This window comes from Sciurus carolinensis (assembly GCF_902686445.1).
Source record: "Sciurus carolinensis chromosome 19 unlocalized genomic scaffold, mSciCar1.2 SUPER_34, whole genome shotgun sequence".
NCBI lineage: Eukaryota > Metazoa > Chordata > Mammalia > Rodentia > Sciuridae > Sciurus > Sciurus carolinensis.
The window spans coordinates 1,845,604-1,860,933 of NW_025920112.1; the positions used below are offsets into that span (position 1 = coordinate 1,845,604).

At 42.8% G+C, this 15,330-nt stretch overlaps 1 protein-coding gene across 1 annotated transcript; it reads left to right on the forward strand.

Moving 5' to 3' along the window:
* Positions 1-5,721: 5,721 nt before the first annotated feature.
* On the forward strand, positions 5,722-6,663 carry LOC124973371 (olfactory receptor 2AJ1-like). Its single transcript, XM_047537326.1, has one exon. The coding sequence runs from the start codon at positions 5,722-5,724 to the stop codon at positions 6,661-6,663; it is 942 nt and encodes a 313-aa protein (XP_047393282.1).
* The last annotated feature ends 8,667 nt before the right edge of the window (positions 6,664-15,330 follow it).

Sequence of the window (15,330 nt, forward strand, 5' to 3'; positions counted from 1 at the left end):
GAGAGAAAGAGCTACAAGGAGAGTTGGTTTTAAACCTAATCTCTCTGCAGCACATTGTGTGCAGTGATGTGGAAGCAGATCTGTGTCATCCTAAAACATCAGCTTGAAGGATATATTCACACAGCGAGCTCCTTCATGAGGGGGAACAGTTCCCTTCACACTGGTCTGCCCATCTGACCATCTGTGCTGAGGCACTGTAGTGTGGGGTGTACCTGGAGGTAAGTTATTGAGAAGTAGCAGCACTATCCAATGGCTCTTGAATTCCAAGACTCACAAGATGGGACATTCACATGGCTTATGTATTAAGAAAGGCCATTTACTCTGTCAGCAATGTGGTGTCCACCACTAAGCACTGCCCATCTCCCTTTGGCAGAGTCAACTGTAGGAACCCTTGAAACCAGGAGGAATTGCACGCAGGATCCATTAAGGACTCGGTGGAGCTATGCTAGCATAGACCCCAGGGGACTCACTTCTGATAGGTCATTCTCATTCTTTGAAAGCTCTTCTTCAATACTGTCAATTCTGCAATGCAAGTGGCAATACAAAATGAATCTTTTGATAGATGTTCTGACTCACATATTGCTAGGCACTATGAACAAACTAATGTGAATTTACCTGCCAAAAATTTCAAAGCTCTCCCTGGAAAATTGACCTCAATATGTAATTAAATAGTTATTCCCCAATCATGCAAGTGATTGGTGCAGCCACTGGAAAGCAGAATGGAGGTGCCTCAAGCAAGGAAGGACAGAAGCACCATGCCCCACCAACCCCACTACTGGGCACGTCTTCAAGGGAAATGGAATCAGTGTGTCAAACATCATCTGCACTCCTGCGTCCATCCCAGCATGGTTGCCAATCACCAAGAAATGGAAGCAAACTCAGTGTCCATCAGTTGAGGAATGAACAAAGGAAATGTGGACAGAAACACAAAGGAAATGCCATTCAGCCATAGACACATGTGATTCTGTTCTCCATGACAACACAGATGGACCTGAGGTCACTCTGTCACATAAAATAAACCAGGGACAGAAAGACAAGGGTCACATGCTTTCAGTCAGATGTGGAAAAATTAATTATCCCATAGAAGGGTGGAATGGTGGCCACCAGGAAGTGGGGAGTGGGAAGGTCTGGAGAGATGGGACATAGATCAATGGTTCACAGTTGTAGTTGGAGGGAGAGGAGCTCTGGTGTGCTGTTGCAGAGTAGGGTGACAGGTGATGATGATGCAGGGTGCATTTCAGAACACCACAGGAAAGGATTCAGTGTATGCATCATAAAGAGGTGAGGAATGCTTGAGGAGGCAGACGTATTCACATGCTGAAACACCACATGGACACTGTGAGTGTGCCGGTGTTCCTGGTTTTACTTATCAGTTAAAACAAAATGTAACTAAATATAACTTCAGGAGAACTTCAGTGAACACTGTTAGCTTTCCTTCACCATGACCAAAATACCTAAGAAAAACAACTTGGAGGAGGAAAATTTATATTGGCTCATCGTTTCAAAGAATTTAGTCCATGACCAGTTGGCTCCAAGGCAGAAACACCATGGCAGAAGTGGACAGTGGAGGGAAGCTGCTCAGCTAATGGCAGCCAGGAAGCAGAGAGAGAGAGGGAGAGGAAGAAGGGGAGAGAGAGAGGGAGAGAGGGAGAGAGGGAGAGGGAGACAGAGAGAGAGAGGGAGAGGGAGAGGGAGAGGGAGAGAGAGTCAGAGAGATGGAGTGGGGAGCGGCCAGGAACAGAGAGAGTCCCAAGGACTGTTTCCTCCATCCACCTCCTGTCTCTTCTCCTGACCACCATCCTCACTCATCTCACTCAGGGGACTTTGCTGAAGATATCAAGTGAAATATCAATATTTCAGATTTTCCTTGGATTCAGCATCTCACGTGCTCAACCCTCTCCCTTCTAAGATACAAAAGGCAGCAGAGTAATGAGATACCCTGATAATGTCCACATTACACACCCACCTAGCTTCTCAGAGTTACTTGAACCTTTGCTGTTAATTTCCTACACCATGACTTGGAAAGAGTTTTTAAACTGTCTTGTTTGTAACTTATAGTGCAGCAATAGAAAGTTAGGTCTGGTCATTAGTATGAGTGACCTCATAAGATGTTTTTAAAAGAAGAATAAGTCAATGTTCTTAAAGATTCAATTTAATTAAATGATGCTGTATACAGGTTTGTTGTTGAATGACCAGATTTTAGCTCTTTATTTCACAAAAATAACAGTGTGATGATGGATATCAGTCTGCTCTCCTGCTTGAGCCACTTTGATGCCTATACATATCTCATGTTATCATGCTATAAATCTCAAATACACACAATAATAGTTATTGTATAAAACACAAAGAAGGATCATTCTTTGCTCATCCGTCAGGGACAGGGCTGATTCTGGCAGGTGGAAACTGTTTTGGTGACTCATGATCAGCAGTATCCTGGAGTCAGTCTCTCTCTCTCTCTCTCTCTCTCTCTCTCTCTCTCTCTCTCTCTCTCTCTTTCTCTCTCTCTCTCTCTGAATCCCCCGGGGCAGGTCCCTGTGAAGCTTGCAGAGTGTTGCAGGAACACTCTGCACCACACCCACATGAGTAAACCCAGGATAAAGGGAGGACGGAGGCTGTGTATTCCCAGACATCACCACTACTGGGCTGAGATCATCCAACACACAGCCAATCCCACATAATCGGCTTCAGGGGTGCAGAATGGTCGTGTCCCACTGGGGAGGTGCGGTGCCCACCCGTGTTCTCTTGAATTAATAGAGAAGTGGAGAAGGCATACCTTAGAGTCACCACAACCATCTGGGACAGAATAGGTGAGAGACAGTAAGTCTCAGAGATATTTATGTTGGATGAATTTATGGGAGGTGATGCTCTGTGCAGGAAGGGGCAGCAATGAGAACTAGTGTCAGATGTGTTGATTTCTGACTTGATCTACACATGGTAGAAATAGCCATGGTTTGGAGGGCTCGCTTGGGCAGGTCCATATCCGACCTCGGGGAGATGTGTCGCTGTGAGACCCGGTCCCAGGATTCCCACCAAGTACAGTGACAGCCCTAGCAGATGACAGATGGCCACCATGCAGTGATCTGAAGACAAACATGCAGTGTTCCGGAAATTCACAGGGGCAAGTGGGACTTTGGGTTGACTTCAGGTGAGGAGCATGTCCTATCCCTCAGCACCTGCCCTAGACACCTGAAAAGCAGAGCCAACTTTCTGACCCAGAAGCCCATGCTTCTCCTCGAGAGCTCAGGACCACTGTGACCTGTCAGCCAGTAGAAAATGCAATCCTGCTGCATGTTGGTTTGCTCAGTTACAGTCTCTCACATCTTGGATCACTCTTCAAGGTCTCTATGAGGCAGACAAAAGCAAGGGTAACAGGGTAGTGGCAGTAACAAGGACACAGTAGTATAGAGACAGCCATGGCGAGCTTGGCCGCTGTGCAGCTCCTGGGCCAGGCTGTACTCTTTACAGACTGTCAAGCTCTCTAAGATGCTTTCTTTAACCCCTGACCCTACACGGTGGCTCACTGCATTTACTAGGAATTTATAGCAGATGTCATTTCATATGTGATTTGTACAAAAAAGATTCCAAGTGATATCTTCTGAAACTATCTGATTTAGTTTCCTTCTTTATCTGTTTTCACAGGAAATAATTCTTGTCCATTATATTTTTACATGATTACTTGCACCAAGGGCATGCTCCTACCTGCAGGAGTTGGAAGAAAGGTCTCTACTCAGCCATGCTTCACCTCCCTTAACACAACCAGGATCACATCCTGTCCACAATTACATCAATTCGGCATTTGACTTCTGCCTCTCCATGAAAGATAAGTGTAAGTCAATGAGTTATGAAAAACAACCAGCTATTTTTAACCAGCTGGTCACTACCCTGGTAAGTTCCCTTTCTGAAAGTTCCGATATATGTTATAAATTATGTCAACTGTGTCTAAGAATAATTTGTCATTTTCGCATAGTAAAAAATTCAAGAGCTCAAGTCAGAATTAATATTCACAATGTTTCAAATCAAAAAACACATTTTTCTCAAAATGCACATTTTTCATGAAAAATTGATAGTGTTACTTTTGTCTTTTCCTTGTTTTATGGTAAAAAATATAATGTCAATAAATAATGTAGTAGGAAAATAATAATTGCCAAACAGATGATTGGAGAGCAATACTGATGTTAATGAACAGTTGGCCTCTGATTAAACCAAACTTTAAATAAATAAATTGCATGATTAATTGGTATAATGAGAACATAGGCAGAGAAAGAAAAGAATATTTTAAAGTTTAAATATGTCAAAGTTAATGTAATATACGGGTAGACTACCTCATATATCATGATAGAGACAAATAAAATGATATAAACTTTGTAGTGCCATTGGGTACAAGACAATAGGATTTTTTCCCTTGGGAGGAAATATTTGATAGGACTGTATTTACAGTCGCAAATTTATTTCTAAACAGGTGTGAATTCAATAGAACATTTTCAGAGTAACCAGCTGGGAACACTGATTTACAAATGGAAATAAATATGCTAATACCTAAAAATTTCCATCAATACGATTAAGCAATTTGTTCACAAGTATAAACTAGTTGGACTCACTAACTCAATGAATTGAGCATGTCAACAAATAACCTCTGAATAAGAATTTTAATATTATCACTTTATTTACAATTAGTAAATTATGATTCAATTTCTATGAGCAACAAAACAAACAAACGTAGAATATCTTCTTAAAGGTGCATCCCCCATTTGACAGAGCAAAGTTTTAATTTTTTATATTTCAGGTATAAGTGATATTTCGAATTACAAGCAAAGATAAAGCCTGAGTGTGCTGCTCTGTATATAATTTCTATGAACTTCTTAGAAATGGTGCATTTTATTTTGGGCAAGTGTTATCTAGGTGAAAAGGCATGAGGAACATGGAGCCATTTGCCCCATTGGTCACATTCAAGTGAGTAGCTGCACTGCTGGTGGACCGCTGGGCCCGGGCATCGCGGCCCACACACACCCCACGGCAGGTCGGGGTTCTAGAGGGGTAGGCCACGGTGGACAACACGCACAGCGCTGACCATTGCTTAGCATGCCGGAGAGGAAAGGTGTCTGCATGAGGAAGTGAAGGGCGTCAGGTAAGGAGGGCTGGCAGAGGTGGGGTTCAAAGGGAGGTGATGTTTCCAGAAGGGCCTGGACTTCCTGAGAAGGTGACCTGATAGAAGACCAGATTCGAGGAAAGTTAGGGAATTGATAGCACTTTGAGTCTCAACTTGGTCAAAGGTCCCTTCACTGATGGAAGACAGCATCATGTGATTCAAGCAAGTAAATGTCCATCCTGCAAAATGGGCCAAGTTCAAGAGCTAGCAGAGAGGCCCTCCATGTTGGTTAGGAAACATGCCTCACTAGCTCTCATGGTGTTTCCGAAACACAGGTGGAAGTCATTGGGATTCAGCTACTTTTCCTTCCTGGACTTCATACTTCAGTGATCGTGCATTTGTTTAATCATTTTTTTGAATTTTGCATTTTATTTGTTCTATTTAGTTGCACATGACAGAAGGCATGTACATATTTTCATAATTCATACATGAATAGAATGTAATCTCTCACTTTCCTGATCACACATATTGCAGGTTGCAGGGGTCAGGCAGTCATGTATGTTCATGAGGTCATAATGTGTGTTTCACTATACTGCCATTTTTACAAAATGTTTGGTTAAATATGAACCCTCAGCATGAGATCCGACAACATCACTGCCAGCACCAACTTCATCCTCCTGGGGCTCTTCTCCACTTCCCACTCCAGCCTGGTCTCCTTCTCCTTCCTGGTTGGCGTTTTCATCGTGGCCCTGATGGAAAACACGCTTATGATCCTGCTCATCCACAGGGACCCATGCCTGCACACCCCCATGTACTTCCTGCTCAGCCACCTCTCCTTCATGGACATAATGCACATTTCCAACATCGTTCCCAAGGTGATCGCTGACTTCCTGTCAGGCAGCAGAGCGATTTCCTTCACAGGCTGTGGGACCCAGTTGTTTCTGTCCCTCTTGATGCTGGGCAGTGAATGCCTTCTCCTGGCTGCCATGTCCTGTGACCGCTATGTGGCCATCTGCCACCCCCTGCGCTACCCGGTACTCATGAGTGAGAGAGTCAGTGTGCTCCTGGCTGCAGGGTGCTGGCTGGTCGGGATCCTCAATGCCACCATCCACACAGGGCTGATCCTCCACTTCCCTTACTGTAACTCTAGGGTGATCGATCACTATTTCTGTGAACTTCCTGCCTTGGTGAAGTTGTCCTGTGCAGACACTTCACGCTATGAACGAGGGGTTGATGTGAATGCCATTATTTTCCTGCTGATCCCTCTCTCCATGATCTGTGCATCTTATGTGCAAATTCTTCTCACCGTCCTGCAGATGAAGTCATCCGAGGCACGGAAGAAGGCCTTTTCCACCTGCTCCTTCCACATGGTCGTGGTCCTAATGTACTATGGGCCCTTCATGTTCACCTACATGATACCCAAGTCATACCACACCCCAAGCCAGGACAAGTTGATGGCAATATTCTACACCATCGTCACACCCACCCTCAATCCTGTCATCTACAGTTTCCGGAACAAAGACGTCCTGACGGCCATGAAGAACCTGCTAAGAAGTAGCTTTCTGTATAAAAAATGATGAAGAAAAACAATGAAGCTCTGTGTTATCTTTATTTCCCGGTTTCACAACTAAAGGACAGCTGTCATTAGTTTCCCTGGGAAGATAATATCTACTATCTCTTCACTAATGGAAGGAATGCATGTTCCCAACTCTGGTGATCCTGCCTCTGCAGCCTGTTTGGCTGTGAGGGCCCACTGGCCCTCTGTGCTGTGATCCTCAGGCACTTATGGGAACTGAAAGATGTCCGACACTCCATGCACCGCCTCTGAACCTCGGAAAGACCTTTTAATTACACCCACGTGCACATCATTTATAAATACAGACCTACGTTTGTCTCTACTTTTAGGGAATTGAGTAAATGACATTTTAAAACTTTACAAGTTCACAAATAACCCGCCATGCTCACAACTTAGCTTTGTGGTTTCCACCAACATCTTCATTCCCTGTAGCGAGAAAAATATGTAACTACAAATGCATGCTGACTGGTACATGTTTGTTCTGATTGTAATAAAATTGAGTTACTTTTGCTAGAATTAACATTATTTATTCTCTAAGAACATCCAGAACATTATCTCATTTCATAAACATAGAGTTTTGTTTTACAAACCTTTCTAGAAATTCATCCAAAAATTATTGTAAAGAAGAAAATAAATGTGTCTAGCCAGAGTTCATAATTGAAAAAATGAATTCATTTCAATAACATTATTTACAGTCAAAACCAGAAAACCACATTTTATTGCATCAGATTTTCCAGACAATTTTATAATATTTTGCTAAGAAGTTGATATTAAATAAATACTATAAAAACATTTAAGCAAATGTGAAGATGTATAAGACTTCAATGGGTGAAAAGTACTTTTTCTTTCACAATTGCAAATTTTAAAATTATAAGAATAAATGTTACCAATTTTGTTGATTTTGTTAAATAACATGTAGGTTGCCATGAAATAGGGTACAGAATTTTAAAACAAACAATCTAGCAATAAGCATTTTCAACCTTTCATAGATTGTTACTCTTTTAAATCATACTTTAATGAATTTGATATAGAAATATAATAAACAGTTGTCATGTATTAATAAAAATTCCCTTGCCTGGGAGTCTGGAATTTTCTTTCTTGCCTTCATTCCTATAATGCTGTATTATTCCTCCTAGGCTTTCATTTTTATTTCAATAGATAATCAAGAGAAAATTTGTAGCATGATTGTATGGCAAAGGGTTTCCAGAGTTCCAAGTTCACCAGGGTGCAGATTTCAAAAGCTGAAGAGTTGAGTTGGGAGGGGGTGGGGGGAAGAAAAAAATAACAGAATGAGACAAACATCATCACCCTACATACATGTATGTACACAAATGGTGTGACTCTACTTTGTGAACGATCAGAGAAATAACAGTTGTACCCCATTTGTTTACAATAAATCAAAATTAAAAAGATTTAAAAAAGAAAAAAGAAGCTGATGTGTCAAACAATGTACACTTTTACTCCTCCCGGTAATCCAACTGGGTCCTGTACCATAGAGCTGGGGGTCTGGAAGACCGAGTGTCATGACATTAGTATGGTCAGCACGAGAAGGCCATCCTCAGCTGAGCAGCTCCCGGGGCAGCCTCACATCTGGAAGATTATCAAAAGTCACATCACCCTACAACTTTCCTGAAAACAGCATTCAAGGCTGACAGCCTTTGTTCCCCAACTGGAGATATGGAAACAGAAAAGACTGCACTGAGATTGAGGGGAAATCAAACACCTGAAAACAATAGGTATGTGAAAAAAAGTTGTATTTATCTTGGTAAGAAGAATCAAAAAGCATGATCCAAGCTGGACAGAACTGTAAGGAAAATATAACAAAGTAGAAATGGCACATATGATATTTTAAGATTCAACTATAAACCTACTGCCATCCACATAGATAATACCCAGTGGATTTAAAGGTTTCAGTATTCCACAAGCAGCAAACAGACATTCTCTGATAGATTCTTCTGTAAATAGAAAACCAGCATAATTAGAAGAAATCAAACAACACTGTACCATTCATTTAGGGAGCTCAGTCCAAGAATCAGAGGTGGTTCCATCTGTTCGATGAAAACCAGCTGTGATCCCTCTTACTCGACTCGGCCCCTGTCTCTCCTCACCCCTGGTTCCTCTGCCTGGGAACTGATGGGACTGCATTCCTAATGAATGCAGCAGGTCAATCATTTTGTCAAAGAACTGTGTGTTTTATGCTGCGCATGCAGCTTCTTTCACCAAACTCTTCGTGTGTGTGTGTGTGTGTGTGTGTGTGTGTGTGTCTCTGTGTGTGTGTGTTTATTGACCTCCATTATAAAATACAATGAAATAAAATGAAACACAGAAGAGAATGTTATTCAAAAATCAAAATTAATATTTAAATGTATGGAAAAAGTTGACTGATGGATTCTTTCCACTTTTTTGTTTTGTTTCTGAGAGTGCTGCTATTAAATTTATTGAGTGAAAATCCTTGAAAATGTATATTTCCATTTCATAAATTCCTAACTTGTATTTGATCCATAGTAGAATATGGTCTGAATATTCAATCCAGACCACCCATAAGCCTGGAAATGTGTGTTCCAGGACGCTTTACCATAGAGGAGTGACCTCAGATCTTCAGGCACTGGCATTCAGGCATTTGGCAACGTGATAATAGTCCACTGTCAATTAAATAATACTGTAGTGAGGTTAAATAACTTCCCTTAAGTTCATTAGTGCACATTGGGCCTCCTTTGGGATTTCTTGACATGCAATTGTGCAGATTCATTATTTTATGATGATTTGAGAAATTTCATATCTATTATATTTTTGCCATATATATTTTTGAATTTATATATTTTGCCACATATATTTTTGAATTTATTTTAATTTTTGTTATTATTCATTACTTCAGTTGACACATAATTGTGTTTATTCTCAAATGTTTCAAAGAATATTTTTAGTTGTTTTAGAAAGCGTATTATTTCATAAATTTTCCAAATATCTTAGCTGGAATATGAATTTAAATAATTTACCTATTTCTCTTTGGTGCCCTGTTAAAAAAGGTAGCCTTTCTTTTAGAAAAAATAAGAAAATAAAAACAACAATCCCTACTTGTTTAATTCCACTATATGAGCTATTTTACTTAATATAGTTGGATTTATTTGGGGTTTTGGTGTGCGTTGGCTCTCCACTCTATAGTGGATATGGACATGAGTGTGGGTGAGTGTTTCCCTCTACTGCTTGGATAACTCATAGGCAGCACCAGGGAGGAGGGCTTTGTTGGGCAGCACGAAGAGGTAGGATCAGCAGAATCCACAGCACAAACAAGCCGCTCCCTTCATGAGCAAGTACCATTAAAAAAATGAATGGGATAATGCAGATTAAAGCCCACTTTTCAAGTTCTATATGTGGGCTTCTCTCTGATTCTGACTTTTAAATACATGTGTATGATGATCACAGTTTTACCAGATATCAGGTTGCATCATCGTGTGAGTTGTTTTAGATTTGCTGAAGGCACAGTAACTGTGCACAAGTCCCGTGTATTGTTAGCTGCTTGCACTGATGTGGTTACTGATGCAAGAACACCATGAATGCATGGGGTTTGCTTTACCATGCCAATGGGCTTTGTTAGGGTTTGGATGTGCAGTGCCCCCCATAAATTCACATGTGAGACAATGCAGGAAGGTTCAGAGGAGAAATCATTGAGTTGTGAGAGTCTTACCTCAATCAGTAAATTAATCCCTGATGGGATTAATTGAAGTGGTAATGTGAGGCTGGATTAATTGAAGGGGTAGTGTGTGGCTGGAACAGGTAGGAATTGGGGCATGGAATTTGGGGCATATATTTTGAATCTGGACATTGGAGACCCTCTCTCTCTCTCTGTTTCCTGATGATGCAAGCTGCTTCCCTCTGCCATGCTCTTCAGCCATGATGTTCAGCCTCACCTGGAGCCCTGAGGAATGGAGCCAGCGTTCTATGGACTAAGACTTCTGAAACCGTGTGCCCTCAGATAAACCTTTCCTCCTCTGTAATCGTGCTGCTTGGATCATTTATTACAGCAGCGAAATAGCTCACTAAAACAGGCAATAAGAAAAACGTGATAATAATTGTGGGCTTATCCAGGGAAATATCTGCTTCATGGTGATCATTTATAAAGTTTTTGAATTTTGAAAGATTTGGTAACTTTGAAATGTGATTATTTCAAAGCTTCTTGCTTGAATCCTGATGCATGGAGATTCATCACTGTTGCAGTCAGCTTTTACGCTGCCCTAACTGAAAGATTTGATCAGAAAATTTCAGGGGAGGAAAAGCTTATTTGCAGGCTCACAGTTTCAGAGGTCTCAGTTCATAGACAACAGGTTCCATTCTTCAGGGCTCAAGGTGAGGCTGACCATCATGGCAGGAGAGTGTGGCAGAGGGAAGCCGCTCACATGGTGATCAGAGAGCAAAGAGAGACTCCACTGACCAAATACAAATACATACTGCAAAGTCACACCAATGCCACCTCCCTAGTCACACCCTGCCCACCTTATGCTACCAGCCAGCTAATCCCATCAGGGGATCAGCTCACTGATAGGGTTAAGGCTCCCACAACCCCATCATTTCTCCTCTGTACCTTCCTGCATTGTCTCACAGGTGAGCTTTGGGAGACATCTCACATCCAAACCTTAACAACCTCGATGTGCCCACCCTTCATGTTTTAAGACCATGAAAAGTTTGTGATGAATCAAAGCCTTGTGTTTGGATATTGACACAGAGTAATTGAAGAACAATTAAAATCCTTTTCACATTCTGTCACAGGAAACACAACACATTTATTTACCTCCTTTTAGGTGAGGTCCAGATACTAAAAAGCTCTTTATATCAATATATTAAATTTTTGGTGAATTTATAATTAATAAATATCAATGTAATGATGCATTTTTATAAAAAAATTTCTAATCTTCTAAAATCGTTAGTCTTCTGTATTTAAGTCTGCCACACTTGGTGAGCGTTCCTATGATTTTCCGGTTGAGCCCGATGATATTCAGGTCAGTCATATGAAATGCACATATCCTTGGGTTTTGCCTGCTTTTCACAGTGAGTCTGTGTTTGGCTTTGATTTTGTTTATCATGGTAGGTCTAGCCAGAACTGAGTAAGAAGTCTATCACTTGGTTGGTATTCAATATCCTGATCATAACATGGATAGGAAATATTAATAGTGTATAATTTATGTAGTTTTAAAGTACATTCTCACATTCACTTTCATTAGCTCTTCTTTCTTCTTAAACTTTTTATGAGGTTCTTTCAAACACAGTGGTAAAGACTGCAGAGAATCATGAAAACATTGCATTACTTCACTGAGACTAGAGTTCACCGTGGGAACGGGATGCAGAAGGCATCTTTCAGGAGACACTTCCAGAATCTTATTTCAAGAGGTATGTTTAAAATTCTTTGAGTATAATGTTGATAAAAAGTTGTAATAATCTTGAAATCACACTGCATTTGAGACTTCATGTTGGGCTACAGAGATCAATTCCCTACAAATACAGAGAACAATGCATGTATTAAGAGACATTTTCAAATGCGTAATTTTCGTAGGTCAGTGTTAACTTTCTTTGAGAGTTTCATACATGGAGCAGTGGAGAACTGGGAACACTCTGTGTTAGGGAGCTGGTCATGGGGAACAGAACTCCACCAGTCTAAGGTCTCCAGACACAGTGCCCCTGCTTCCAGGTCTGTGAGGCACACAGGCGCAGCGGGAGGAAGGTGTCAGAGGCAGGGAGCGCACTTCACAGTGCAGACAACGGGGTGTCCTCTTGACTCTGTGAGTCTGCTGCTCAGTGCAACTTTACAGTCCTCTCAGAGTCATGTTGGTGGCTGAGGAGTCCCTTACACCCAACAGCAAGAGAAAGCTGGGCAGATCAGTAAAACTCAGCATCTAGGTTCAGAGCTCAGTACAGAGCTTGGTTCATTGAGGAACACCATGTACAATGCAGCCTTCAAGAAATATCCTGGCATCTGTGTTTTCCGAAGGTCTGTGTGAACTTCCGTCAGGACCTTTCACACACGGTGAGGGTGGCTGGAAACACAAGGGATGGTGTGGATGTCTGTCAACCCCTTCCACTGTGCTTTGTCCAAGTTGGGTTAGCTCTTGAAGCTCCTTCTCTTGGGACCTGAGGGTGGCGAGGCAATTAGAAGCATGTTTCCACTCAGGCACACAGGGATCCCTGAGGTGAAATTCCAACCTGAGATCTTCAAGATGAGGCAATCAACCAGAGAGAATGAAATACTGGTGTACACGCCCTCCGATATGAGTCCCTGGCTCTGTGTTTGTCCCAGGAGCCAGTGGGGCAGATGCACGCGAAGACACTCTGTGCTGTCCCTTTGCCTGGACACCCTACTCCTGCCCAGGCCAACTGGAAGGTTACATTCTGTTAGTTTCCTAGCCACTGTGAACCAACCACTCACCAGCAGAGAGTGAGTAGCTATAAAATGGGCCTTTCTAAACATGCCGTGTGAAGTTCATGACTGCGCAACATCCTGGTGCTTAAACTTAGAATCTGCTTTTTGCAGACTCTCACAAGGAGGATGGTTCTGTTTCACAGGCAAAGTGTCTTTCTAATTGGCTGCATCTCTAAGGGCTAAAGAAATCATTCCAGTTGCATTACCACAGTTTCAGTGAAAGAACAAATTCAAATTTACTTTTAAAATTTCATTCATAGGAGATCCAAGATGGCAGACTAGAGGGAGGTTGCATTCCTTGTCGCTCTGTAACTCCGATTTCAAGCAGAGTGTAGGGGATGCACCCTAATGGCCACTGCACACTCATGACAATCTCTTCATCATATGTGGCACTGACTGATCCACCAACAGTTTACCTGGACTTCTTTGTACTGCCACTCTCCCCCAGAAACTGAAAAATATGTTCTTACCCAGCAACTCCCTGATTGGCCTGCTCATCTCCACCCCCTACTGTCTGGGATTGGTTAGCAGCAGTTCTGTGAACATGATCAGCTCGTGCTTGCCATTGAGTCCTATGGGACTCTCTCCGTCATGAATTCCCCATGCCTTGCTGACCTTTAAGCTGATTGGTTCCCACCTAGCCCCCATCCTACCTAAAAGCTGTGTAACTCCCTCAATAAACGAGTTTCTGCTGTGCTTCGTGTGCTGACAGACCTCCTGGCTCTGGTGGGTTTCCATTGCTGCCCACACTCATCATCCTGCTCGGCCCCGTATTCTCCTCAGGGCCCACCTGAGGAGATACATCAGACCTTGTTGCTCGACAGGGAGCAACAGCTGGTGCCCCGTGTGAGGAATCACGGAGTTGCCGACAGGTCAATCAGACTGCGGGTGAGTGTACTCCCATAAGATATGGGACAGTCCAGTTCCAATTCTGACCCTTCCTTTGACTCCCTTAGGATCCTCCTTAGAAGTAGAGGATTAGAACTCTCAGATCGCCAGGCATTTCAGACCTGGAAGGCTCTCATTAAGGCAGCCCCTTGGCTGCCTGAAGCAAACTTGTTTGACTGGGAAACATGGGACAGAATTGAACAACTTCTTCATAAGGCACAAGTTAATAAGGGAGATATCCCCCTCTCAGGGTTTTCCCCACTATTGCAGCCCTTAAAAGCTGTTTCCCATCGCGTCCTATCCACAACCTAGATAAAGATAGGGGCCTTTCCAAAGGCGCTGGCTCTCCAAAGGACAGTTCTGAGGTCCTCCCATGAAAGGGTCAAGAGAAACTATCACAAGAGACAGAAACAGGCCCCCCACTTGATCCCTTTGACGCAGCTCCATGGCCACCTAGGGAGGGAATACCCTTGTCCTTGAAGCAGTCCTCCCCCGAGTCCACTCCCTCTTCTAACCCTTTCCAGGCTTCTTCATCCCCTCCTCCACCCTATCCAGATACAAAACTTATCTTGAGCACAGGGCCACTCCCTGCCCCCGCCTCTGAAGCATGTCACCTCTTTCCAGTGAATGCTAACACAGGAGGTAATAGGCCTGCTATCTGGTACCCATGGGAGGCTCAAGATTTAAAAGAACTAAAGAAAGCCATTGCTGAGGATGGCCCAAACTCCCCCTGGGCAGAAACTATCCTTCAAGGTCTTGCCCACCAAAATTGCACCACACAGGACTGGAGAAACCTGACTAAGGCTGTTCTTCCAGGTCCAATGTATATTAAGTGGTGTGCCTTTTTCAATGACGAGTGTCATACTCAGGCAGAGAGAAACCAAGCTGCTAATCCACCTATCCCTATCACCTTTGGAATGCTCTCATGGTCTAAAGATCAATTCTCTACCGGCCTACTGCAGGCAGCCATACCCGCTCCTTATCAGGAACAGGTATGCGCTTTAGGTTTGGCGGTCTGGAGGAAACTTGAAGAGGGCCCCTCAGAGCCCCCAATCTCAGGGATCACACAAAAGGCCTCTGAGGATTTAACCACATTTATAGACAGAGTGGAAAAAAGCTTACAAAGAAAGTTCCCTCCAGGCCCACTGAGAGATCAATTTGTGAAGATGTTAGTATGGGAAGGTATGACCACTGATCATAAACTGGCCTGTGCAGGCTTAAAGGATAGATCTATGGGATGATGGATCATTGCCACTAAAGATGTTGGCACCATGTCTCATCAAACTCAAACCATAACATCAATGCTAAGGGCATCCCAGGAAAATAATATGGCCACTCTCATTTGTGCGCTCCAACAGGCATTCCCTGGGA

Coding starts and splice junctions, on each gene's coding strand:
- LOC124973371 (XM_047537326.1), top strand. CDS start 5,722: ATGAGATCCGACAACATCACTGCCAGCACCAACTTCATCCTCCTGGGG.